At 43.1% G+C, this 25,768-nt stretch overlaps 1 protein-coding gene across 1 annotated transcript in view; it reads left to right on the top strand.

The window, feature by feature from the left end:
- TMC1 (transmembrane channel like 1) overlaps window positions 1-25,768 on the top strand; it is a 384,104-nt gene that overhangs the window by 315,879 nt on the left and 42,457 nt on the right. The window contains exons 13-15 of the mRNA XM_059143592.1: window positions 5,084-5,190; window positions 7,979-8,077; window positions 23,962-24,104. Coding sequence (XP_058999575.1) covers window positions 5,084-5,190; window positions 7,979-8,077; window positions 23,962-24,104 — 349 coding nt within the window. The remainder of the gene's footprint in view (window positions 1-5,083; window positions 5,191-7,978; window positions 8,078-23,961; window positions 24,105-25,768) is intronic.

Raw genomic sequence — 25,768 nt, 5'->3', positions numbered from 1 at the left:
AATCTACTTCTTCTTAATAGTAAAGTGTGGCATTAAAATAAGGTGTGAGTGACGTATTTTTCAGACTGGAAAGATCTGTAGATAGACAACCCTAAGAACAGAGTTTCTTCAAGTTTCATGTCTTCATGTTTCCCTATAGGCCTCAGAGCTGCAGAAAATGGAAATCAAATTTGCCACATTTAATTCCCCTAGAACAGTTCGAAAGAAACTATGCTTCATGTCCTAGCCTAATGAGATGGTATTTATACTGTGTTCATACAGCAGGTGATTAAATTGGTCTTTTTTTTTCCCATTTAGAAATGCTCATATTTGTTTGCCTGTCTTATTACCCATCTGTTCAAGAGGAAATTATACATGATGACAGACTATAAATTACTTTGCCTTAATAATAAATAACCAAAGGGAGAAGTGAAACTTTTAACCTTAGTTTAAAAGAAATGCAAGGAAATTCAGCAACAAGAATATTGCATAAGCTTAAAAGGCCTCACTCGAATATGTACCAAGGACTCTGTTTTACTATATTAATAATTCATTATGGAAACAGAATTTATTAGTCAGATTAAAGAAAAAAAGAATTTGTCATTTCTGGGCACTGTTCCAATTTATGAATGTGAATGGCCTTAGCTGATTGGTGGAAATTGCCTGTGTTTTTTTCAGGCATACATTCATGGCTTATTTACTCTGTATATTCTAGTTTTGTTTTGTTTTGTTTTTTTTAAGATTTTATTTATTTATTTGATAGAGATCACAAGTAGGCAGAGAGGCAGGCAGAGAGAGAGAGAGAGAGAGGGAAGCAGGCTTCCTGCGGAGCAGGGAGCCCGATGCGGGGCTTGATCCCAGGACCCTGAGATCATGACCCGAGCCGAAGGCAGCAGCCCAAACCACTGAGCCACCCAGGCGCCCCTAGGTTTTTTTTTTTTTTTTTTTTTTTTTTAATTTATAATAGTGTTATTACGATTCTACTTGAGTAGCAGTATACCACTGTGGTTAAGAGAGATCTGGATTTGGAGTCGAACACCTACAGATCAAGGCTGCCTAGTTTAGAGTCCTGGCTCCATTACTGACTACCCATCACTACATAACTCCCTATGTAACCCTGGTTCCATCATTTACTAGCTGTGTAACCCACGGGCCTAAGTCTCTGTACAGTGAGAGTATAGGAGTTCTCTTCTTGCAGGAATTCATGATGACTAAAGGAATTAATACACAAGATCAAAATAGGTACTGAAACAAAATGCATTAAATGTTAGCTGTTGCTGTCATTAGTCAAGTCTTGGTTCAGTCAAATGCTGTGTTTGTTTTTGGTTCCCCATCCACACAGTGGGACTAATAACACTTAACCTTACTGGGTTCTAGGAGCAATAAAATGAGCTGACGAAGTTTACAGTAATTGAAGTTTATGCATAATTGACCAGCAACATATGTCAGCTGTTACTACTAGTACTACTACTACTACTACCACTACTACCCATTCCTGTTCTTTTTTTTTTTTTTTTTTAAGATTCATTTATTTATTTATTTGGCAGACAGACATCACAAGTAGGCAGAGAGGCAGGCAGAGAGAGAGGAGGAAGCAGGCTCCCTGCCTATCAGAGAGCCTGACGTGGGGCTCTGTCCCAGGACCCTGGAATTATGACCTGAGCCGAAGGCAGAGGCTTTAACCCATTGAGCCACCCAGGCACCCCTCCCCATTCCTGTTTTTTACAAGAGTAAAGCAATTTAATCTAGGAGACTAAGCACATGGAATGACTGTTCTTTTTAATTATGATTTCTTAGCTACACTTTAGGAAGGTTTCTCTTTTCAGTCAACGCCAGATTTAGCCACCTACCTCTGATCAGACAAAACCACTAGGATAAATGGATATGAAGAGGAAAGATTTCTCCTTTTTTATTTTTGTATTGAGACAGGAAAGGTCCTGTGGAGCTTGGATGCCAACCGGTTGATTTGTGTTCTTTCCTTCTCAATCTTTCTTTTGTTACTGATGTCTGTCCTCTGCCCTTGATAGATGTTCTATAGAAGGAACAACATCTTCTGGATTTCTTGGTCTTTTTGACCTTTGTCTGGGTCATTTGTACAATCACTACTTTTAATGAAATCTGTTTTCCTGAAATTCATTTCCTTTAGACTTAGGATTGTGTAAAAAAAAATAAGGAAGGGGGGCTGCTTAATGGTTCCTTCTCTACTTCCAATAAAATAGTTGTGAAAAAATGGAGCTTGAAAGCTTTGGAATCTAAAGTATATTTCATGCATAACGAATATAGATTATATCTGGGGGAGGGGATACTTTCGGAAGCATTATAATTTGCTTCTCTTTTTTGCCTTTAGGTCTATTTGTACTCTGTATTCAGTTTAAGAAATTTATTTGCTAGGGTTGTGCATGGAGGCTGGGAGAAGGTGGGTGGTAGATGCCAATGAGAAGAGCAGAACTTTAAGAAGGAAGGAGGGAAAGATGGAGGGATGAGTGAGCACCCTGTGTTTGGGACTCTCTACCAGAAGGTCTGGGTGTTTCAGGAAAAACTTGCTCCAGATACCTAGAGGCTAAGTTCCTTCTTCAGTTAATGAGTAGCTATAATGACTAGCAAGCAGGAAGTCTCCTGCCTTCAATAAAACATGACACGGGAACCCGGCTGTGGCGGGGCTTGGGCAGTTGTTACCAGAGAACATAGATAACGGCCCTGAGATGATCTGAAATCAGGGGGAGCCAGGTGGATGATCAGATGGCCTGGGAAGGGCAGATCTGCGCCGCCTTTCTGCAGATGGACCTGTGCATCGGGTTACAGCTCCTGCGGGCATGTTTATCAAAACCACACGCTTTTAGAAATCCAGTAGAGCTCTGCCTCTCTCTACAAAGGGAAATGGATCCAAACATTCAGACTAGATAATAATTGATTTTTTTTAAATGTCCATTTACATGCTGACTTTTTTTTTTTTTTTTAAGTTCCTATAAAAATGGTCACTGTGCTTTGGGGATAGGCAAGGCAAGTCCTACAGAATAGACCTGAGTTTCAGAAAGGGAAGCATGACTCTCGTGTGAGCTCAGCCTTAACTTACTAAGCAGAGACTGGAATTTGCTTCACCTGAGCCTCCTTTCGGCAATAATGTTTCCCCACTGGTGACGGTGCAGAGCTAGAGGGCCAAGAAAGCCATTGGTCCCTGGACGTGTTTTGCTGAATGAGTCGGGAAAAAGGGCCTGATGGGGTGGGCGGCTGTGGGTGTTCATCATTTCTTCTTGGGCAACTGCTTAGGGGCATTGGGAATTGGGAAGAAAACTAGCTACTTGATGTTGAACTTCAAGTGATAATCAAAGAAAAAGTGTGGCTTTTGTTATCAGATGAAATCTCAACCTGAGATTCCAAATTTCTGTTCTTTCTTCCTCTTCCATTCTCTGATTTAAGATACATTTTTAAAAATTTTTTCTTGTTTGGTGCCTGAGTGGCTCAGTGGGTTAAGCCTCTGCCTTCAGCTCAGGTCATGATCCCGGGGTCCTGGGATCGAGCCCCACATCGGCCTCTCTGCTCAGCAGGGAGCCTGCTTCCTCCTCCTCTCTCTGCCTGCCTCTCTGCCTGCTTGTGATCTCTTGTCTGTCAAATTAAAAAAAAAAAAAAAACTTAAAAAATTTTTTTCTCATAAATACCATTTGGACAGATCACTTTCCCCCGGGGCATGTGCAGGTTGATGGCACATTCTTCCCTGTCTCCTCCCAATTCATTTCCCAAAGCTGAAAAGAATTTAAAGGTCCCATTCTATGCCCCTCCCCACCACCACCCAGCTACTTAACACCTGTTGGGTGACTTTCTCAACAATTTAAAATAAAAGTCTCACTTCTTACCTGTTCTTAGGAGGCCCTATGCAGTGTGCTTTGGCTTGTCTCTTCATCATCATCCGTCACTGCTTTCCCTTGTTTATAGGGCTCCAAGCACATAGTCCTTCGGCTTGTTCCTCAACTGTCCTGAGCTCTTGCCTGTGTCCAGATATTTGTTCTCGCTCTTTTCCTCCACTTGAGCTGCTCTTCCCCAGCCGGGGCTTTGCTTCCTCTTTGTCCAGCTTGAGACAACTGCTCAGATGTTGCCCTAATACACCTTTCTCAGCGAGCTAATCGGAAGCAACGCTCTCAATATTTTACCTCCTTTCTCTAGGACCATCTGATTATAATGATTACATACATTTATAATTATTACAATACTGCAATTGTATGTGATTTTATATATAATACATATATATCCTATATATGCTACATGCATATGATATATCCTACAAAATACAGATACTATACAATGTATATGAATATACATATATAGTGTATAATATGACATATACTGTACATACATTTAATATATATAGTAGAATGTAGCATATATATTAATGATAAATAGATACATATTTTATTTATTTGTTTTTAAAATTCCCGCCTCTCTGTTGTTTCCATACCTCACTAAAATGTAAGTTACATTAGGGTGATAACCCTGTGACATCGTGTTTCGCATCTAAGATAATACCTGACAGAAGATACTTTAAATATGTGAAGAGTGAGGGAATGAACTTCAGCTCCTACATGGTACCTAAAACATGGCAGTGACGCACACACAAATAGCCCTGGAGGGTCTGCAGGGGAGCTGTCCCTGAAGGATATGGGAAAGGCCTTGGAGAAGGGCATTGTTGCCCGAGAGAAGGGAGGCAGAAGTATAGTGATTATAACAATAATGGTTGCTAACTACTGGCAGGTCTTGTAATCACTTTAAGGTATCCACTCACTTAACAATATTCACTTATTACCTCTGGGAATAAAATGGGCTCTTCAACTAGCAATCCTAGCTAAGCCCCAGGCTGCTGTCCCTTGGGTGGGCTCTGAAGGTGTAGGTCACAGTCATTCTATGCAACTGTATCTACCTAGCAGGGAGCACTTCCATTACCATTAAATGAACATTTTCTTTTCCTGGATAGAAACAGACTGCTGAAGACTGTCAATGTGGAAAGGGCCAGTGTGTTGCGATGAGCAGATTTATTTTTGAAAGCACCAAGATACAGCTTTTGTCTCGCTTGGTGCTGACCTGCCTTCCAGCCTTTTCATGTTCTCTTTGACAGGTCAGTTTGGCTCCTCCGTGGCCTCATACTTCCTCTTCTTGAGATGGATGTATGGGGTCAACATGGTTCTCTTCATCCTGACGTTCAGCCTCATCATGTTGCCAGAGGTAAGAATTGGACTTTTCATCTACCCCCCAAAAAATAAAAAGCTAAAATGTGATCACCGTCCTAGAAAATTTCTTCTCTCTTTTGAAGAATAGCACGATTAACTGGCCGATACCCGCTCTTGAAGTCCTAGTGCTTGCAACAACGTTCATCTTCAAAATGGTACCCATGGGCCAAAGATCCTAATCCTTGCTCCAGAGGGTAGATGAGCCTCCTGAAATCATACATAAAATGCCGTGTGAATGTTTAAACATACATTTTTATGTGGAATGGTTCATGGCTTCTATCAGATTCCCAAGATGGTCTCTGTGCTCAAATGTTAATTGCTCAAAAGGAAGGCTTTCACACCTTGTGAATTGTATTTATTTTGCCAAGTTTGCTTTGAAAAACATCTTAGTGCAACTCAGGACATTTAGCTTTTATATCCGAAGAAACACAAAGCGAGCAATTTTTTTCCGGATGTAAAATGTGATAAACCAGCCCTCCCCCCTCCCAACCCACGCACATGTACGCATACGCAGTAGGGTAGGGGTCTTTTAGGATCAAGGACAGGGAGGAGAGGAAAACAGATGGTGCTTCCAGACTGAAGAAGAAGGCAAAGCCCTGAGTTAAAAGGGGGCATGAGGGGTGGTGGGAAGAGTCCATCAACTAAGGCCAAGAAGCAAGACTGCGGTTGGAGCCTTTATCCATAAGAAGTTAAAGGACTCTGACCACTGGATGCTTACTTGTACAAAAGGCAGGTTAGGCTTTACTCAAGCTACAAAGGGTCTTTTCAGGTACCATTATTTCAAAGCCAGTTTGTTCAGAACAGCATTGCCCACAGCCAAAACTAAGTGTTTTGAGGGACTTGTTATCCTCATGGTTTTGAATCAGGGCCAGTTTCTGTATCAAGCCTCCCCACGGGTATAATTCCTAACATTCATGACAAGTTTTAGCTTTTAACAGCGCAAAACCACTTTCACTTCTTCTATTTCCTGAGCCTCACAACAAATTCACAATGTAGACTATAGAAGAGTTTTCTTTTCCCATTTACAACTGTGGAAACAGAGTCACTCATTGCTTATTGGGCTTAACTCGTATCCCAGAGTGAGGTTTTTTGTTTTTTTTTTAATGCTGTTCTGGGTGTAGTACCATGATTGCACCCTTCGTCCCAAGATTTTGCAACCTAATCCATTAGTTTTAGAATCCCTGAAGTAATTCGGAAGGTTCTAGGGCTAGGAGACCGTGGACGCAGATCAGAAGTCCTGTAGAGTCCATCTCTCAAGTGAAAACTTCAGACAGCGAGGCAGAATGCGTGTCATCACCTTCAAATTAACCCCAGCTTTCTTTCTGGCCACCTCTCTAAGGAACCCTGAAACTCCTTCACTGGCTATCACGACGCCCCGTAGTGTCAGACTCAGGGTCTCTGAAGTTCTGTGAGCCACGCTTGCTCATTCCCCTACACCGCACAGCCGCCATGGAAATGGAAGGTTGTGGCTGGTTTGCTCCACCTCTAGGAGATTACAGAATGCCTGAGAGAGAGGGCAGGGAGCCAGTCTGTGTCCGATGGGATATAGTCCAAGAATGAAGAAGCGTATTGTCTTTTGGATGCTGTCTTACAGGTTTGTGTAAGGTGCTGAGAGGGATCCTGTTTTCCAGGCAATGGTTCCCAGCTCCAGCAAAAGAACAAAGGAAGACGTGCTAGCTTTGCAGCAACACCGGAGGCCAAGGCTGGTCCCTTCCCCGGAGCTCAAAGCTCCATTTTGCCTCTGCTTGCTCCCACCAGCCTGGTTCAGCATACCTTCTAGGGAGATGCCCTTTTGCCCAAAGTTCCTGTGTCGCTGGGCAAGCCTGAGACCTTAATCTTCTTTGTCCTTTGCGGCCCCCGACTTTGGGGTGAGACAGCATGGACAGGGCCCGCCTTCTGCTCTGCTCAATCCTAGGAAGCCTAGAAGCTTCCATGAAACCCGTGCCTCTTGTGCAGAGGGTAGAAAGAGGGGTTGATTTCCAGCCCTTGCCCGGGCAGGCTTGGCACCCAGGCTTCCAGCCACATTCATCCTCTACCTCCAGCCCAGGGGAAGGAAAGTTTTCATGTTACACAAGAAGTGGCATCTGCCCCAGGGCTAGGGGGGTGCTTTCTCCAGTTCTCACCAAGACACCTGCTGGAGCCCTGTTCTTGCTCTCTCCCCTGTTGGCTCTGCCTCTAATAACTCTAATAACTCCTCTTTGAGTCTGGGAGCATCAGATGAGGGCAGTAAACCTGAATTAGTGGTAAAGCAAATATATTGAGGGTGCAATCTTTCCTCCTGTTTGACACCCTTAAACTGATGAGCGATTCCCTTGAGTCTTCTCTTCCTTAACATGAAGGACAGAATCTCCCTCCACCTCCACCCCTAGGAGGTAGCCCCATAGGAAGATGTGGGTAGTATGTGTTTTTTGTTGTTGTTGTGTTGTTGTTGTTTTGAACACTCTAGTTTCCCCAGAGGCCTCTGTTCTCTCCAGGCCTCCCCTTAAGAAAGACCAGTTTGGCAGTGGTGGTGAGTAGTGGGGCTTCTCAGCAAGCCTCTGGGCAATGTGGTTGGCCAACTGCTGGTGGTCCACTGAGCTCAGCATGCAGAGCTCTTAGCACTGCCTTTGTTCTTCACTCTGGATTTAGTAGTCGATTCCCAGAAAAGGGGACCCCACGTGGAGACCCACAGAGTCGCCATGAAAATGTGTAAGAAGTGCTTTTAAACAAAACCATTTGTGATCACATGTGTGGCTCAGACTTTGTTTCCAATTATTAACTGCCTTCTTTGCTTCTCTGTATAGTACCTCTGGGGTTTGCCATATGGCAGTTTACCTAGGAAGACAGTTCCCAGAGCTGAAGAGGCATCTGCGGCTAACTTTGGTGTGTTGTACGACTTCAACGTAAGTGTCTGCACACAGCTGTGGTGGTGGGAGGGTGGATTTTTGCTAACTCTCTGAAACCCCATGGCCACCTCTTCTTCTGGCCTGGTTGAACGTCTAGAGAGATATGTCCCTGCCCCTGCTAAAACAAACAAACAAACAAAAAGCAGGAAAGGAAGGAGGTGTGGTGGGGGCTGCAGACAGGGAGGTAGGAAGGCAGAGAGTGAGGGGTGGGAGAGAGAGAAAGGATTGGCTTAAGAATATGATAACATGATTTGGGGCGCCTGGGTGGCTCAGTGGTTTAAGCCTCTGCCTTCGGCTCAGGTCATGATCTTGGGGTCCTGGGATCGAGCCCCACATCGGGCTCTCTGCTCAGCGGGGAGCCTGCTTCCCCCTGCCTCTCTGCCTACTTGTGATCTCTCTCTGTCTATCAAATAGATAAATAAAAATCTTTAAAATAATAAAAAAAAGAATATGATAACATGATTAAATGGGAATATAGACTGAATGAAGGTGAACTCAAAGATCAGAGTCTTGAAACAAATACCTTTATCTCTGGCTTTGGAAAAAGAACAAAGGGAGAGTTTGCAAATGTGCCTTTTGAAAAATCTTGTAGAACTCTTAGGGAATTAGAGCTTTAATATTTTGTATTAACCTCTTTGTTTCCTAAACAAATCAATTTAGTGTTACTGAATAGTTAGTACTATTCAGTAATTATTCAAGAAATAAAGCTAGATATTAAATACTAAATAGTACTGGATTCTAACTTCTAAATGATACTAGAATGAGTACCCTCGCTTGTGGTACCCGTATGAGCATTACCTGATTGTAGTACAAGGATAGTAGTACTCTTTGAGCTGCCCTGGGTGGGGATTATGGTTACGGCAGAGACTCATTTTTGCCCATTAAAAATTATTTTGGAGTCTGATTCAAGTCTGTGGCAGCTCCTCAGTTCCACACATTCTCTTTCAAAAGACCAACCAGATCAGAGATGTTTGAAAGTGTAGGGGATAAGAAAGTAGCAAGGTGGGAATTGGGGAATTGATAATTCAAGGAATTTTTGCAGAGTCGCAAATGAGAATAAGATTTTATGAAGCCTGGGGAATAAAAGAAGAAGAGAAAAACTAATAAACACTGTTCATGGCCATAGTATTGATAGGTTTATTTCACAGATGTTTTGAAGTCTACCCTCAAGCCCCCTAAATTGTGAGCTTCCTAAAGAGGGGATCATATCCGTTACACGTTCTTTGAAGCCCTTATATGATACTCAGCCAACAGAGGCTTCATGAATCTTATTGACTGACAATACTGAGTAAGGGAGGATTTGTAGAGCCTTGAGATAAGAACCATAGAAATTAATTTACGTGAACAATTCCAGAAAATGTAAACTTCAGGGAAGGTTCCCGGTCTCTGACTAAGCCAGGCAAGCTAGAGAATGAGCAGAAGGCCAGAAGGCATGATGTCAGCCCCATCTTTGTGGCTCTTGGAATCTCCAGTCATCCCTGATAGTTCACTTTTCATTTAAATTCAACATTTGTTTATTGAATGTAAACACGCACTGGTTTTACAAAGATACAGGTGACATGATTCTTGACCTCAAGGCACTCATGAGGGTAGAAGATAGTCAGTCAACTAGAATACCACATGTTATATGGTACGTTAGCAAAATAGACAAAAAGAAAAGGACACAGGGGAGCCCTGAGTTAGGGGTTGTTAATTTTGCCTGCGAAGGTCTAGGATTTGTGAAGGATATGACCTCTGAGTTAGATTTTACTTATCTTTTATTTCTCCTTTCTGTTACCCCCCATTCATCTCTCTCTTTCCCTCCCTCCCCTCTCTCTAAATTTCAAATAATTTTTTACCAACGCTCACCTGAAACTGCTTTTACATCTCATTCGCTTCTTATTAGCAAGGTAATAAACTTCCAGTCTGGTTAATAAGAACAAGAACTAATAATATCATTGGCATTTTCTGATGTTTGAGTCTAACTAGAGAAAAGAAGAACTGAAAGAATGGACAAAAGTTTTATTTATTTATTTATTTTGGTAAATATTTATTTAATGAGGTTTAAGCACTTAGAAATTTGTCAGTTAACCGAAATAAAAAAGTTGGGGGGCAAAGTCCCTTAGGGATTTGAGAGATATTAGTCAGCTGAGGAAAGCAAAGAGGAAGGTGGCTCTCGGGGCAAACCAGAGGCTCTAACAGGTGGATACAGGAGGAGGCCAGGAGAGAGGGCTTGGGCAATAAATGGGCTCACCTGGATTTTATTACTGCTTTTGAGAGCTCTCTCATGTTCAGTTTGGTGAACTACTTGCAGGTAGGTAGAGGAAGGCAGAGTAATCTGCCTGGAGTAGTCTGTGATACTCATTTCCCTTCATAATTCCAGGCCTGCCTAAAAACAGTTGTAAAGCAGTAAGAGAATATAAATGGTCAAGAAAAACAAAATAAGAAAGTCATCAAAGTGCTATTATTCATTTATGGCATTTCTTAATTTTTCTGCATACTGTAACCACTCAATTATTTGGCCTGTATCATAAAATAAGAGATTTTTAGACATAGGATTGCTTTTAGAGCTCTTCCATCCCATGTTTCACATTATAAAATGAGGGAAATTTTGAGTCCCAGAAGCATGTTCAGGGTCTTCTAGCTATCGAGTGGCTTCTAATCTAGTATTCTATCAATAATTTTGTTGCATTGATTTCCAACAGCATTCTCACTGACTGTTTCCAGAACACAGACCGACTCCCTTCAATGTCATAGCTATCTCAGTGGGGAGAGGGAGTTGAAACAGATCCAGTCTTCCCCTTTCATAATAAACACACAATTTGCAAATTAGCTTCTCAAGTAGAATGATGGTAGGTTCAGTATTTACTCTTGCCCAAGGTCTTTACTTGGTGTCTGAACAATGACCTCATTGAGGTGCCCACCCTGTATTGTAAGATGATCTAACCGGACAGCACAGAATTCTATTGTGGCATCATGGAAGAAATCATTTACTGGGTATCCTTGAGCTCCCTAAAAACAGAATTCTGCACTTCCGAAGAGCCAGAGATGCCAGGGGAAAAGACATGTTTCAGGCCTGGGGCAGAGCTAACAAGTGCCCGAACAGTCTAATTAAACCATGGGTTGGTTTGTTGCATCCAAGAAGGTTAACATACTGGCTCAGCTAAGCAATGCCGTATAGATGTAGGTGAAGAGAAGCAGAAAAGGATTTATAGAACACTGTGAAAGAGATGCAAGCATGACCTCTTGTGGCAGAGGAGCTTATATGATGTGAAGTGTCCTTTGAGGTGGAGGCTGGGAGGTGGAGTCTCCTCTTGGAGACTCGGGACTTCTCTCTGGACAGCTCCCACAGCCCCCAAAGTATCTCTCTGGAGCTCAGTGCTCTGTCATTTGTAAATACATGTCACAACTTGGGGTACCTGGGTGGCTCAGTCCGTTAAGCGTCTGCCTTCAGCTTAGGTCATGATCCCAGGGTCTTGGGATCAAGCCCTGCATTGGGCTCCCTGCTCAGTGGGGAGTCTGCTTCTCCCTCTGCACCAACTTATGCTTGCTCTTTCTCTCGCTCTCAAATGGATAAATAAAATCTTAAAAAAAAAAAAACCCACATGTCATAACTCATCAAAATTCCCTTTAATTAATAGTAGGCAAATGGCGTTTGATATTGGCTAGGTTAGCCAGTCGTATGGCCGCTCAAAGTCACGGTCTACCAAGCACCGTATTTTTGATCCTGTTTTTGAGTACCTCCTGATGGGGCTTACTAATCTGGAGGAAAACATAGTTCATTAAAATAGTAAATAGGGCGATTGTCTAGTATGTGTGCTGTGAACTGAATTGGCAGAGATGGTATTATTTGAAGTAGTAGAATTGGAAGAACAAGTTCAGGTTAGAAGAAGAGGATGTCTTCGTTGGCAAATACTTGGAGACACAAAATGACGTATGAATGATAAAGAGAGAAAGGCTATGGTTTTGATGTTCTTGTGAGCGAGAGGGAGGAGCTGAGGTGGTATTTGGAAGCAGCTTGAGCTGACATCAGACGGTGAGATCATTTGGGTAAAGATTTGAGTTGTGAATAAAGGGAAATGCGCTCAGTTTTCCAGCTTGTGAACATCTTGTACATTGCGCGTGGCTAAATGGTGAGTGAACTTTGCCTCCCCTTTTCTGCTGGTCAGCATAGATGTTGACGGGAGGAAGCCCTAGAAGGGACAGAAGATGACAGTTAACTCCTATCGTGTTAAGTGAGCACATACATTAAATTTCATCTTCATAGCAGCCCTTCAGAATGAAGATCAATAATTTTTTTTTAAACATCCTATAGGCTGTTTAGTTTTTTTTTTTTTTTTAAGATTTTATTTATTTATTTCACAGAGATCTCAAGTGGGCAGAGAGGCAGGTAGAGAGAGGAGGAAGCAGGCTCCCTGCTGAGCAGAGAGCCAGCCCAATGCGGGCCTCAATCCCAGGACCCTGGGATCATGACCTGAGCCGAAGGCAGAGGCTTTAACCCACTGAGCCACCCAGGCGCCCCACGAAGATCAATAATCTTCTTATAGGGGTGCCTGGGTGGCTCAGTTGGTTGCACATCCGGCTCTTGATTTCTGCTGAAGTCATGATCTTGGGGTCCCAGAATGCCCTGCGTTGGGCTCCACACTCAGTGCAGGGTCTGCTTATCCCTCTCGCTGTGTTCCCACACATCCTCACCTTCTTTCTCTCTCTCAAATAAATAAATAAAATCTTTAAAAAAATAATCTTTTTATTTTTTAAATTATTTTAAAGATTTTATTTATTTGACAGAGAAGGGAGAGTGTGCACACAAGCTGGGGGAGGAGCAAAGGGAGAGGGAGAAGGAGGCTCCCCACTGAGCAGGAAGGCCAATGCGGGGCTCCATCCCAGGACCCTGGGATCATGACCTGAGCCAAAGGCAAAGGCTTAACCAATTGAGCCATCCAGGAGCCCCACAATCTTTTTATAGTTGAGGGAATTTGGACTCAGAGAGGTTGGTCAGTTTGCCAAACACAGCACAGGTAATTAAAGGAGGTACTGAAATTCAAGTAAAATGGGGCTGATTTTAATGTCACGTTGAAGGTTTACTTCTAACACACCCCAAGCTGATTCTTTCTGCCCTGCTCACTTGCACCGTATATCATCCTTGAAGTCTGTCCTCAGAGGAAACTGTCGCAGACATTCCGAATGTTTTCAAACAGCAGCTTCCTTCCTGATTTTGTCGGCAGCAACTGTTCTTCTAAATAATAATCTTCCAGAGCGACAGTGTCTCCTCGCAGACATATGTCAGTTCTCTGAAGTTCCTTCATCTCATATTGTACTGGCCACATTTAGAAGAGATATTTTTTGTGATATACATATGGAATAACATCTTTTTTAAGGGATATTTCAGTAGTTCAAATGCATCTTTATTTTCAGGGAGTACCCCCTTTTTTACAGAGGTGTATTTGACATACAGCATATATTAGTTTCAGGTGTACAGCATAATGATCCAATATTTGTATATATCATAAAATGATCTCCACAATAAGACTGGTTAACATCTGTCAACATAGACAGCTACAGAATTCTTCTTGTGATGAGAACTTTTAAGATTTACTGTCTTAGCAGTTTTCAAATATGCAATACAGAATTAGTAACTGTAGTCTCCAAGTTCTACATTGCATTGCATCCCCATGACTTGTTTATTTTATAGCTGGAAAGCTGTACCTTATTACTTCCTTCACTCATTGTGCCCATCCCCCACCTTCTGCCTCTGGCAACCACTAGTCTGTTCTCCGTATCTATGAGCTTGTTCTTTTCTTTTTTCTTTTTCTTTCCCTTTTTATTTTTTTTTAAGAGTCTACGTACAAGTGAGATTACACATTCTTTGTCTTTCTCTGTCTGACTTATTTTACTTAGCATAATGCCCAGGGTCCGTCCATACTGCTACCAGATTTCCTTCCTTTTTATGGCTGAATAATATTGCATTATACACCCCCCCCCCCACACACACACACCCACACACAGCCCACTTTTTTAATTTTTTATCCATTCATCCATTGACAGACACTTAGATTGCTTCCATATCTTGGCTATTATAAATAATGCCGCCGTGACATGGGGGTGGGTACAAATATATTTTCAAGTTACTTTTTCATTTTCTTCAGAAAAATATCCATCTGTGGAATTTCTGGACCATATGGTATTTTTATTTTTAATTATTTGAGGACCCTCCCTACCATTTTCTGTAGTGACTACACCAATTATATTACCACCCTCAGTGCACAGAGTACTACTTTGAAGGGGCAAATACCCTTCATTTTGGGTTTCCTAAGAAGTGGACATCAAGATAATATTAGCTACAGGATATGTTTTGGGGGAAAACATCTACCAACAAGAGTGGGGAGAAGGGAGCACAAGTAGGTGGGAAGAGTCTCCAGTTGGCAAAGCTAGCCTCATTCCCGTGAAGGGAGAGGATTTCAGTCTGCAGTCCGGTTCTGGAAAAGGGCTTGGCCAGTCAAATGGTGAATCTCCAAGCAAAGTATGTCCATTGGAGAAACCCCATATCACTGGCTCCAGTATTTCTCATCATTCTGGATCAGGGGCCACCTGGGAGGATGTGGTCTCAGGACCAGCACATTGTGTTCCAACTGCTTGATCCAAAGTGGTGGCATCTAGAGGCCGCGTCCTGAATGCTCTCTGAGCAGCACACCTGTGTGTTGCCAGGCTCTGAAAATGTGACTTGGTTTCTCTGCTTTAGATCAGAACTGTTACTGATGTGCTGTGCTGCTCTGACTTTGTTTCAGCAAGCTTCCAATCACCAGCATGACCTCTTTGTTTCCAGCATTGTCTCAGCCTCACTTAGGGCCAGCTTGGCAGAGACTGACGCTAGATGATTAAAAAAATCTTTTTTTTTTTTAAAGATTTTATTTATTTATTTGACAGAGATCACCAGTAGGCAGAGAGGCAGGCAGAGAGAGAGGAGGAAGCAGGCTCTCCGCGGAGGAGAGAGCCCAATGTGGGGCTCGATCCCAGGACCCTAGGATCATGACCTGAGCTGAAGGCAGAGGCTTTAACCTACTGAACCACCCAGGTGCCCCGATAAACAAACTTTGGGTTATAGCAAAAGTATGACCCCAAGCCAGACTGCTAAGCCTCTTGGGGACAAAGCTAAGCCTGTAGATTACCAAGTCCTACCCAGACATATGGCTCTTGCCTGGAATAGAGATCCTTTGATTGGAAGGGGTAAGGATCTTCTCTGTATCTGTAGTGAGACTCCCTAGAAGACTTCACTGAACAGGGTGGGTGCTGCTCAGGCATGTGGTGCTGGGACTGGTGGCAGCCAAAGGCTCTTAGTCCTTGGTTCCCATATTTGCTTTACTTCCTCAATGTCCGGTACAGGTGTCTCTGGAGTAATAGGCTTGTTAGGTCTGATTAAGAGAAATGGCATCTCAAATTCTGCTCTCACTCATAGGCCTCTTACTCTGCTACTCCTACAAGTTGATAGCTTGTGGCAGAAGAGATCCCTGGGTCTGCTTTTAGCTTTCTTGGTGTCCTTTTATTCTGTAGACTGGTGACACTGGTCCCTTAGGGTCTTCATGTCCATCCATGCTTTCTTTAATTCAGCCACCACTTCTGGTTTTCACCATCTCCCTCAAGCTGCACCTAGCCAAACCAAAGCAGACCTTTTTCTTTTTGCAAACTTTAGGGTGCCTATGATCCCGATGTCACACTTGCAACAAAAAAACAACATCCCTTCTTTGGATGCGATCACAGAACCAGGTCTTCTGTTCATTAATTTAGTGAACACTCAGTCTGCGTTTGTCAGATGCCAGGCAGTGTGGCAGGCGCCAAGCAAAGGTGAGCAAAACCCAACAAGGTTCTCTGCCCTCCGACACTGAAAGTCTAGCAGAGCAATCAAATAGCCACAAAAATAAATGTAACCAGGACTGTGCCAAGTACCACAGAAGAAAGATAAACAGTATCAAGAGAACGTGTAGCAGAGAGACCTGGTGTGCAGCCTAAGAGAGGGAGGGAGGGGAGAGCAGAAATTCTTCTGAGAACGTAGGATTTGAGTTCAGCTCTGAGGAATCAGTCTCAGCTCCCAATCTGAGAGAGAGGAGAGGCATTCTAGAAAACGAGCCCAGCGAGTCAGAGGACCTGTCATGGGAGAAGGTTGACCTACTCAAGGCACTGACTGGAGGTTATTGAAACTAGAAAAAGGGGCATCAGGGTGGATGGCCTTACAGTGGTATCAAGACATAGGGGGGCCCTCTGGAATCTGGGCTCTGACTCTTTTTTTCTCAGAGCAGGTGAAAGTAATTCAGCTGAGTGGTGGGTGCGTGGCGACAATATCAAACTTGGAACTTAAAAAGGTCAATGAAACAGAGAGGAGGAAATTGGATGTGAGGACATCAAGGAAGAATCTGTCGATGTGTGAGAGCATCCCATGTCGCAATATCAGAAAGAGGAGAGACTAAGACTTTTTTTTTTTTTTTTGGAAGAGCTCAGTTTGCCTGGTAGGAATTTGCTGATATGTAAATATTAGCTGCCAACCTAATAGATTAAAGGCTGAGCCATCAAGTCAGATTAGAACTTCACAGTCTATTAAATTACACCATATCCCAACAAACAAATGGCACCAGATTTTGACTCTGATATGTCTTCTGTGACAATAGATTATTTAAAGTTGCAAACACTTGAAAACAATTCAGTAAAAACTCTGTCCCACATTCCAGCATCATGGACCTCCAGTAGAGTGCTTATACACTGTACTTGAAATCAATTACATTCATTGATCTCAAATGTTTGAAAGAAAATATATGCTGTTCATGTAGAATTGAAATTTTCTGAACTTCATTTTTTTTCAAATAGTTTATTTTCTCCACTTTTTTTTTTTTTTTTTTTTGGATTTTCATTTCTTTGAAAATTCCTTTAAAAATAGATAAAATGAGGTAAGGTAATTCCCAGTACGGGCTATATCCATATAACCAGGTACATCCCTTCACATATATGAATTTATGATGCTTCATTTTTCATTACTTTACAGAACTAGTAGACAGACGTAGAAGACCAGCAGTCAATTAAACAACAAAACCCCATAATACAATGCTTTTAATCTCCACCTTATGAGACAAAAGACCGTTTTTCCCATTTGGGAATAACCTATATGTAGAAGCTCATTTTATACTACTGAGAATTTCTTATTTTCTAAGACTTTTAGGCAATTAGTAGAAAAAAATTAAGGAGTTTTGGCAGCATTAGTGTTTCTCAGACACTATCTTGGTGTTTTGATTCATTAAATCCCAACATAAGATTGTCATCATCATGTTACTGTCTTGAATGATTTACTCTCTTTTATTAAAATGGGTAGCAGGAAGAAGAAAAAGAGGAAAAAGGTGGTTTAGATGATAATTTGAAAGAGCTTAATCTCACTGAGGATTGCTAATGACCACCAGAAGCAATTTTTCTGTTCATTCAGTCATTCCACAAACATAAATTGAGTGTGAGATGCTGGGAATGCAAAGATAACTAATATTTTTTCCCTGCCCATAAGGACCTTTTGGTTTATTTGGATGTGCAAACAAACAATTGCCGTATGATGGGACAACCTCAAGCTAACAGATATGTGTCCTAGGCACATGGAGGCCCCAGGGAGGGAGGATTCTGTGTGACACTTTACTGGAGTTCAGTTTACTGGAGACCTGAGAGGACCCAGTAAAGCTGTAACTCTGTTTTCCATTTGAATTATGAATAATTTGTTTGAAAGGGGAGGCAGATGGGCACCAAAATTTCACATTCATTACTAGTGGGGGCCAAATGGGAGAACTAATCTGAGAGTCTTAGCCAAATGGGCCTGCCAATATGGGACTCCAAATTGGGCCATCTTATCCTGGGAAAGCTTATTTCCTACAGGAAGAAAGTTATATTGGGGCTAGGCAACTATAGCTAATTCATTCCAAAAGTATGGATCTGAGAAGTCCCTCTGCCTTTCCTGGGGGCAGTGAGTAGAGGGATAGTGGGGGCCTGGGGAGTATTTCATGAGGTGGAGCTCTGTGCACCTGAAGGAAATAACCATTTCCCAGTAACAAGGAGCTCTGGTCGAGGGGTCAGTAAAGGATTTACAGAGGTAGTTTGAACTGGTTTTATTTTTTTATTTTTATTTATTTTTATTTTTTTTTTTTTAAGATTTTATTTATTTATTTGACAGAGAGAAATCACAAGTAGATGGAGAGGCAGGCAGAGAGAGAGGAAGGGAAGCAGGCTCCCCGCTGAGCAGAGAGCCCGATGCGGGACTCAATCCCAGGACCCTGAGATCCTGACCTGAGCCGAAGGCAGCAGCTTAACCCACTGAGCCACCCAGGCGCCCAGTTTGAACTGGTTTTAAAGGAAGAATAGGAATAAGTTGGATTCTGAAATGGGGAGAATTGCCAGGAACAGCATTCCAGGCAGAGGAACCTGCATGCACCAAGGCATGGGGGCAGGAAACGGTGTCATACACTCAATACCCGTGAGTAATTCAGCAAAGCTGGGGTTTAGCTGGTGTTTGGCATCTTAAAGGGGGGTGTCCTCAAGGAAGACAGTTTCATTCATCTTGTGAAGGAGTCAGACTTCTATTCTACAGGCAGTGGAGAGCACAGCAAGTTGTCAGATAGGCTGGAAATGTGGTCGTTTTCCCTTCAGAAGGTTCTGTGTGAATATGAGATGGACTTGGTTGGATTTGGTATCAGATGGAGGACGAGAGGGCTGTGAATGGCTGTGGTGTACAGAGAAGGGATCAGAGTCACATAGGATCGTGAGACAAAAACTACAGGATTCAACTAGTAACTGCAGGTGACTTACAGGTGAAGGTGGGAAGATCACGAAATACCCAGGTTACTGACTGAGATGACAGATAGGTTTGGTGTTATGCCCTGAGAGAGGAAGAAGGAGGTGGCTTGGGAGAGCTTCTTGAGTTCAGGGTTTCTGTGGGATAGCCAAGTGAAATAAGATATGTATCGGGCCCTGGGCATATTAGCTAGAATTCCCAACATTAGTGTCAGTTGTGGACCATGGCACAGAAAGGACAAATGGAAATGCTTTTTATGGAAGCCCACACAGTTTAAAATGCAGTGTCACATAATGAGAAGAACTCCCATCATGGGATTTAGACAGACCTCAGTCTGAATCCTGCTGCTTAACCTGTAAGGTAATTCCCAGTACCACTTTGGTAAGATAACCACTCTGATCTTCCTAACTGTCATGTGTAAAATAGTAGTATTAACACCTAACTAGCTGGTTGGTATTAAAAAGTAAATAAAGTCGTGTGTGTAAAGCACTTGCACAATGCCTGGCATGCGGTAGATGCTTAATAAGCATTTCTTTCCTCAAATGCCTATTCATGGGCACTTAAGGCGTGAAAATGTCCATTTCTTGGAGGGACAAGAGAGAAGAGGGAGCCCTGGCAGAGAGGGCATGGTATCCACAAGCCAGAAAGGGGAACAGGGCACCAACAATGTGAGTTCCCCGGGAAGGCGGCCAAGAGACGAGGGTGCTGATCTAAGGATGGGCACTAGAAGCAACTGTCTACTTCACAGCTTTTTGAGGGTGGGAGTTCAGGGCTGCAGTCTGTAGACAGGTACTTAATTCCAAGTATTGAAAACAAGAAGTTCTGCAAAGGCTCCACCTAGCTTCCTCTCTGTAATCTACATGCCCCCAGCTCAGAGCCATCGAGTGTCAGTTTCACACTCTCAGATCTGGGTTGCAGTGAAAAAGAAAGCAAAGGGAGGTGAGCAAAGCTTGGGGTGGAAGCTTGGGGAGTCTGGGCGGAAGGAAAGAAGGCAGTCACGGGCAGGATCTCAGCGCGTACACGTAGGTGCCGGGCTGGCTGCCGTCCTTGTGAAGTTAGCTGAGGTTTGTGGTGGGGTTTTTTTTTAGCCTTCTCACTCCTAACTTCTGTCTGCTTTATGAGATATTAAGTGATGTCACGTCCTATCTTACATCTAGACTTGCAACTTTCTTTAATGCTAAGATAGAAATGACTGGTAATGGTAAAGAGAAGGGTAGGAACGGAGGCCACGGTGTGGTGCCCTCTCCCTTCATATGCCCTCAGCAGGCATGGTCAGAAATTACACCTTCTTTTCCTCCCACCAGTTTTGATTTCAAGGTCTCCCCACTCACCCAAAACCGTGGTCTGGCAGTTACTACAAACTGGAAAGAGTTGCTAAGGGTGCTGAAACTCATTTACCATCCTGGGGATGGAATGTCGTGTTTCTCAGTGACGACCTATTTGCCATCATGAGAGATGCCAAAGGGGTGGAGTTCTAATATAATTTCAGGTGACAGATAGTCATGAAGAGGATGTTTTGCAGGCGCCTCAGCCATCCGGGATCTCACTCCCTCTACGCATCATGTTTGGCAAATAGTCAATTCTCAATAAAAAGTTATTTAGCCAAACAAATACACGAGTCGATTCCTAGCAACATCATCACAACAGTCTCTTTCTGGGGGAAACGTGTTGGTGACTGTGAACGAAGACCAGCTACAGCACTTAGACAGAAACGAGACTCTTAATAGACAATGTGCAAGCATGGAACCCAGGGTTGGATGGGAATGTTTCGTGCTCATTTGAAACTTGGCTCTGACTATGGCTTTTCTGTCACAGATTTTGGTGGGGGGAGGGTGCTCCCACAGGGAAAGCCGTGTGCGCTGACATGGAAACTGAAGAGAACTTTGGCTAGGCTAGGAGTCATTGCTATTTTAGTCACTTCCAGATGTCTGCTGTTGGAGTTTTAAGGGAAAGGGAAAGATGTGTGGAGTGTGGGGGGCCCATGGGGTGTAAGGGGAGGGCTGTTTCAAGTCACCCTTCAGTATGCTACTAAGATGAATTGGATAAAGCTTTTTTAAAGTTGTGTTCTCAGTAGTGCCTCTTTTATTTACACGCTTGATGGCACATGGAGTTGTAAGCAAACTGAAGAAACCTTTGTGAAATCATCAGGATTCCCCCCCAAAACGAACCTTATCCCTTTGGGTTGCCATCTAATATTTATGAAGTGCCAAGCATTGAGTGGTACACATACCAGATGAGCCGTCTGGCTCAGTAGCTATTGTGCTAACCTAACAAGTTCACCAGATGCTTGTTGTCTATCTACTTTCTCTTTTCCTGTTGTGTTGGAGGTGTCTCTCAATCCCGGTGCTGCCATTATACACTAGAAAGTGACATCTGGTTGTAATGTTTAAGTATGTGGAGGTGAGGCCTTTTGGAATCTTCAGAAGGGGTGTTCAGGTCCTTCTCAAGAGGTCCTGGTACCACCATGGATTAATCCAGGGGCGTAGGTCAAAAGACCGCACTGGGTTGAGAGGGTTTTTTGTGTCTTTGTTTTACTGGGAAGGAATGGTGCTAGCATGATATAAAGGGTGAAAAGCAAAGCATAGGAGAAGCAATAGAGCTTGTAGAGTTATAAAGAACATGGATTTGAATCAGACAAACCCAGTTCAAGTTCAGATTGTCACTTGCCGGCTATGTGAGCATGCACTTAACCTTTCTAAAGATCCGTTTCTTTATGTGCAAAGTAGGAATAGGGCTGTTGAGTCTTTGCTGGGTGGGGGAATCATGGTAGATAACACCCACTACCTTGTTTAACCAGGTTGTGAGCTGATCAGAAATAAGACAAAGCGTTAGACAGATGGAGGCCGACATGTTGTCTGTATTATTGTTAAAGCTGATATGAAAAAATGCGGCATCTTTCTGTGGGCACGTGCACTTCACAGCCAGAACTTCCTACACAGCAGCCCCAGCCCAGGAAAGAATGCTCCCTCCAGGGGTAGGGCATAGCATGTGCTGTCGCAGGATAGAGAAGAGAGGTGGCCTGCATCATCTCCATTTCTTCCTCCAGGCTCTGCTGTCAGATTAGCGTGAGGGGACAGCATGAGAAAGTGGGGAGAAGCTGAGAGTGTTACATTGAGGGGTCTTGCCCTCACGGAAGGCAGCACCAAGAGTGGAGGAAGACCCATTGCCCCTAACAGGAGCAACCTCAGAGGGTTCTGGTAGGGATCCTGTGAGCTGAGGGAACGTGTTTGGCAAATGCTAAACGTTCAACGAAATGTATTGATTGATGTTATTGCCTTGTCCCCAAGCATGGGGATAATAATAGCAAGGAAATGAAGTAAGGGTCATTTGCAGGGAAACAGAGGAGTTTAGAAAATGATGTGTGTTGTCCTCATGGGCAAAAAAAAAATAAATACTTTAGGATATCTTTAAAACGGACAAGAGGCAAGTGCCTATCCTAACTAGGCTCTCTTATTGTTGCTCTGGGACAGGAAGGCCAGCCTGAAGGTTCGGGATGGGTGGAGGAGACTGGATTTACAATAGCTGAGAGGAAGCCGAGTTTTTAACTGGATGCATGTGAAACAAGAAGATGTCATTGAACTGCTTGAGGGGGATTCTCCTGGGATGACTGCTGGGTCTTGGGTAGTTGGCCAATCCCTCTCTATGTGGTTTCTTCTTTGGGTCACGAGATTAGCCCATGGGCTTCCCCGGTCTGAGGTTTCTGCTAGTTCTTTAGCCCCAGATTTTTCTTTTGGGTAGGATTTCTTTTTTCTTGAGCTGAAAAAAAAAACCCCAAAAAACAAAAAACAAAAAAACCCACAAAGGCAGGTGTGGTGCAGGGAGACCCTTCGATTTTTACCTATATCCCACTCATTCCATCCTGACCCTACTCCAAGCCCATGAGCTCTCCTGAGATTTTCTTCCTTTCTTCTGAGATTTTGCCTGCTAATTCTTACACAGTATTAAAACACAAACTTGCTGCAAATCTCAAAAGCAATAATTATTCCAGATCTTTTTTGGCCTCTGTTTTGAGCTAGGCATGATCTCCATTTAAGGCAATTTTCTCCATTGCTTCTCCTAAATCTTCCTTTGGGGAATTAGCATCTGGGGGACTTTCTCCTCTTCCACCCTGCCTCCCCACTTTAAGTGGGCCGTCAAGTCCCTGGCTGTGCATAAATGATGTTAAAGGTAGCCAATTGGGCTTTCTAAGATTCAAGCGTGACTCACTTGATCTCCGGAGGAAGCCTTGCATTGGCAAGTTGTTATTGTCTCACTTCACAAAACACAGTAATTCCAAGTTACCGCCAGAGAGATGAAGTCAGAGGGAAGCTGCGGCGGTAGAAATGTAGTAACACAGAAATGTGCTTCCGAGCTGAGAGTGAAAACCAGTGAATTCGAGGAGAGAAAGATAAAGACTATGGCAGAAGAAAGAGCATCAGAATATGCCAATGTTCCCCGTGTAAAGAGGGTTAATCAGATAGCTAGGGAGATGGTAATTCTAATTACCTGGCAGGTAATATTAAGGAAAGAGCACGTAATTGCACGAATAAACATGCTTGCTCTGGAAGAATGCTCTAAGAGTCTTGATGCGCACAAGGTTGTGCAGATCTGTTCCCTTGACCTCTCACCTGCTTTTCACCTTTGCCGAAAGTGAGCTGAGTGTGAGCTGACCCACAGCCTCAGTGATTCCGGCAGACGCAATGTAGCTGTGGCTCAGGTGACGGGAAGTGGAAACTTGCCCTGACACTTTGAGGAAACACGTTTCTGACCCTCCCCAAATGTTAAGCAAGCTCTTAACATTGTAAATCTAATGACACCATGAAGTGTGTTTTGATGTTTCAATCAATGGGCATTTCACGGTAATGGCTCCACAGCTGAGCAAGCCTATATTTGGTTAAAAATTTGGCCCATTTTGAAGTCCCTGAATTTCAAGTAAACCAAGAGGCTGCCAATCAATGTGGCAGCTGAAACATTTGCTCTACGAAGCAAAAACAATAGGACTCAACTCCCAAGTTTGAAAATTAATGCCATTTTGTTGCTTCTCTTAAAAGTTAATCTTTTTTCTTTGAGTTGCTCTTTGTAACATCTGCTAAGTGGCTTTGTTGTTGGATTTTAGGGCTTGGCGCAATACTCCATCCTCTTTTATGGATATTATGACAATAAACGAACAATTGGATGGATGAATTTCAGGCTGCCGCTCTCCTATTTTCTGGTGGGGATCATGTCCATTGGCTACAGCTTTCTGGTTGTCCTTAAAGCGTAAGTTTCACTGGCCTCTTGGGAAGTGAGCCATGATTTCTGGAATCAAATAGTATTAATTTAAGGATGGGATATAATTTTTATCCTATTTTATGTCGAGAGGATACTGAATCTGTAAGAGGTAAAATGTGGTTTTAATACGAACACTAAGGTTAGACTATGACATTCCCCAAACAAAAGGGTTGAACACCAGCTCAGGCTTTTAGACCATCTCACTGGTTTGCACGCCTCTCTTGTGTTCAAACCGATTTTGAAGACACCCCTTTTTGAACTTCAAGGTGTGACTCCATGTTGCACACAAGGCAAGGAAACAGCTGCTGGCCCCCCTTTCTTTGTGTGCAAAGAGGTTTACAAGTTGCAGAATCAGCTCAGTAGGCAGAATCTGTTATTCTGTGCTCATTAAAAAAACAAAACAGAACCAAAGTAGTCGCTCAACCAAAAAGAAAAAAAAAAAAACCCAACCATGTACAACAGAGAAAATGAATGGCCCCCAACAAGGCCATCACCATCAATTGCAGAATCATGGTCTGTCTGGAAGAACATTTATTAGAGCATGGGGAAGAATTTCTTCAGAGAACTGACGAAGCACGTGTAACAGCCCGTTTAAAGACACAGCAGAAACCTGCATCTGGGGCTATGACTAATCTCCATAATCCATGAGCCAGTTCTCTGAGCTAGCATGGAAGTCTGGAGAGACTTGCGAGAGTCCCGACCCTTCCACTGGACTGTGAACAAGGTGAACTGGCCTTTTTGCTTCATCTCAGGAAAGGACCTCTGCCCGAGGGTCCAGGTTACCCCAAGCAGGAGCTCTTTGGAATAGTCTGTGACATAATTTGTGCCTCGTCTCTGCCAAACTGGTTCCACCAGAGGACACTGTCCTATTTAGTTTTCAAGACCCCACATCCACAGTATTCATCTCCCTGTCCAAAGGTAATTCGGGATCCTAAATATAAGGTATCTATCTGTCTACCTGGTAAAGTATTACCATATTCCCCAGTCTATGCTGTTTCTCCTCTTTTAACCTTTCGGATTTGCCAAAACTAAAATCAGAGGGGCCAGTTATGTTATAGAGGTCTTGGGAGAATTGTTTTGATGCCAGTCCATCAGTCAAGCGCTAACTTGATTTCCAAAACCAGAATTCCTATATTTACTCATTTATTTAATAACTTTATTGAGCAGTTACTATGGGCAATTACTATGGGCATTCTGAAGGGCTGTCTAGTGTCTGAGAATTTAATGGTGAACAAAATAAAATCCCTGCCCCAGGATGCTCAGTTGAAGAAACAGTCTGTAAACTAAGGAGCAAACAGTGGTTGTGGCCAATATAGAATATAATATACATATTACGTCCTCATGTTATGCAGATGTTATCCTTGTATTAGGTGTTAGCCTTTGCAGCCAAATATTTGCTGCAGTTTCTCCTTTCTCTAGAGTGTAATATGTGCTGTTCCGTAGAGCATAGCCCTTGCCGTAATTTTCGCCCCTTGTGTAGCAGGCTTATCCTGTGAGCTTCTAGAGAGTTGCTTCCTACCTCCCTTTCAGTCCCCTTCTTCTTCCTGACTTTCTTTTGAGCAGAGGCTGCATTACAGTGACTCTGTTGGCTTAGTATTTATAGAGTCACTTATTTGAGTAATTAAAATCTTTCACATGCATCCATAAAATGA

Source organism: Mustela lutreola, chromosome 12 (assembly GCF_030435805.1).
Source record: "Mustela lutreola isolate mMusLut2 chromosome 12, mMusLut2.pri, whole genome shotgun sequence".
NCBI lineage: Eukaryota > Metazoa > Chordata > Mammalia > Carnivora > Mustelidae > Mustela > Mustela lutreola.
The sequence above is the reverse complement of the archived record's forward strand: the minus strand, read 5'-3'. Positions and strand labels throughout refer to the sequence as shown.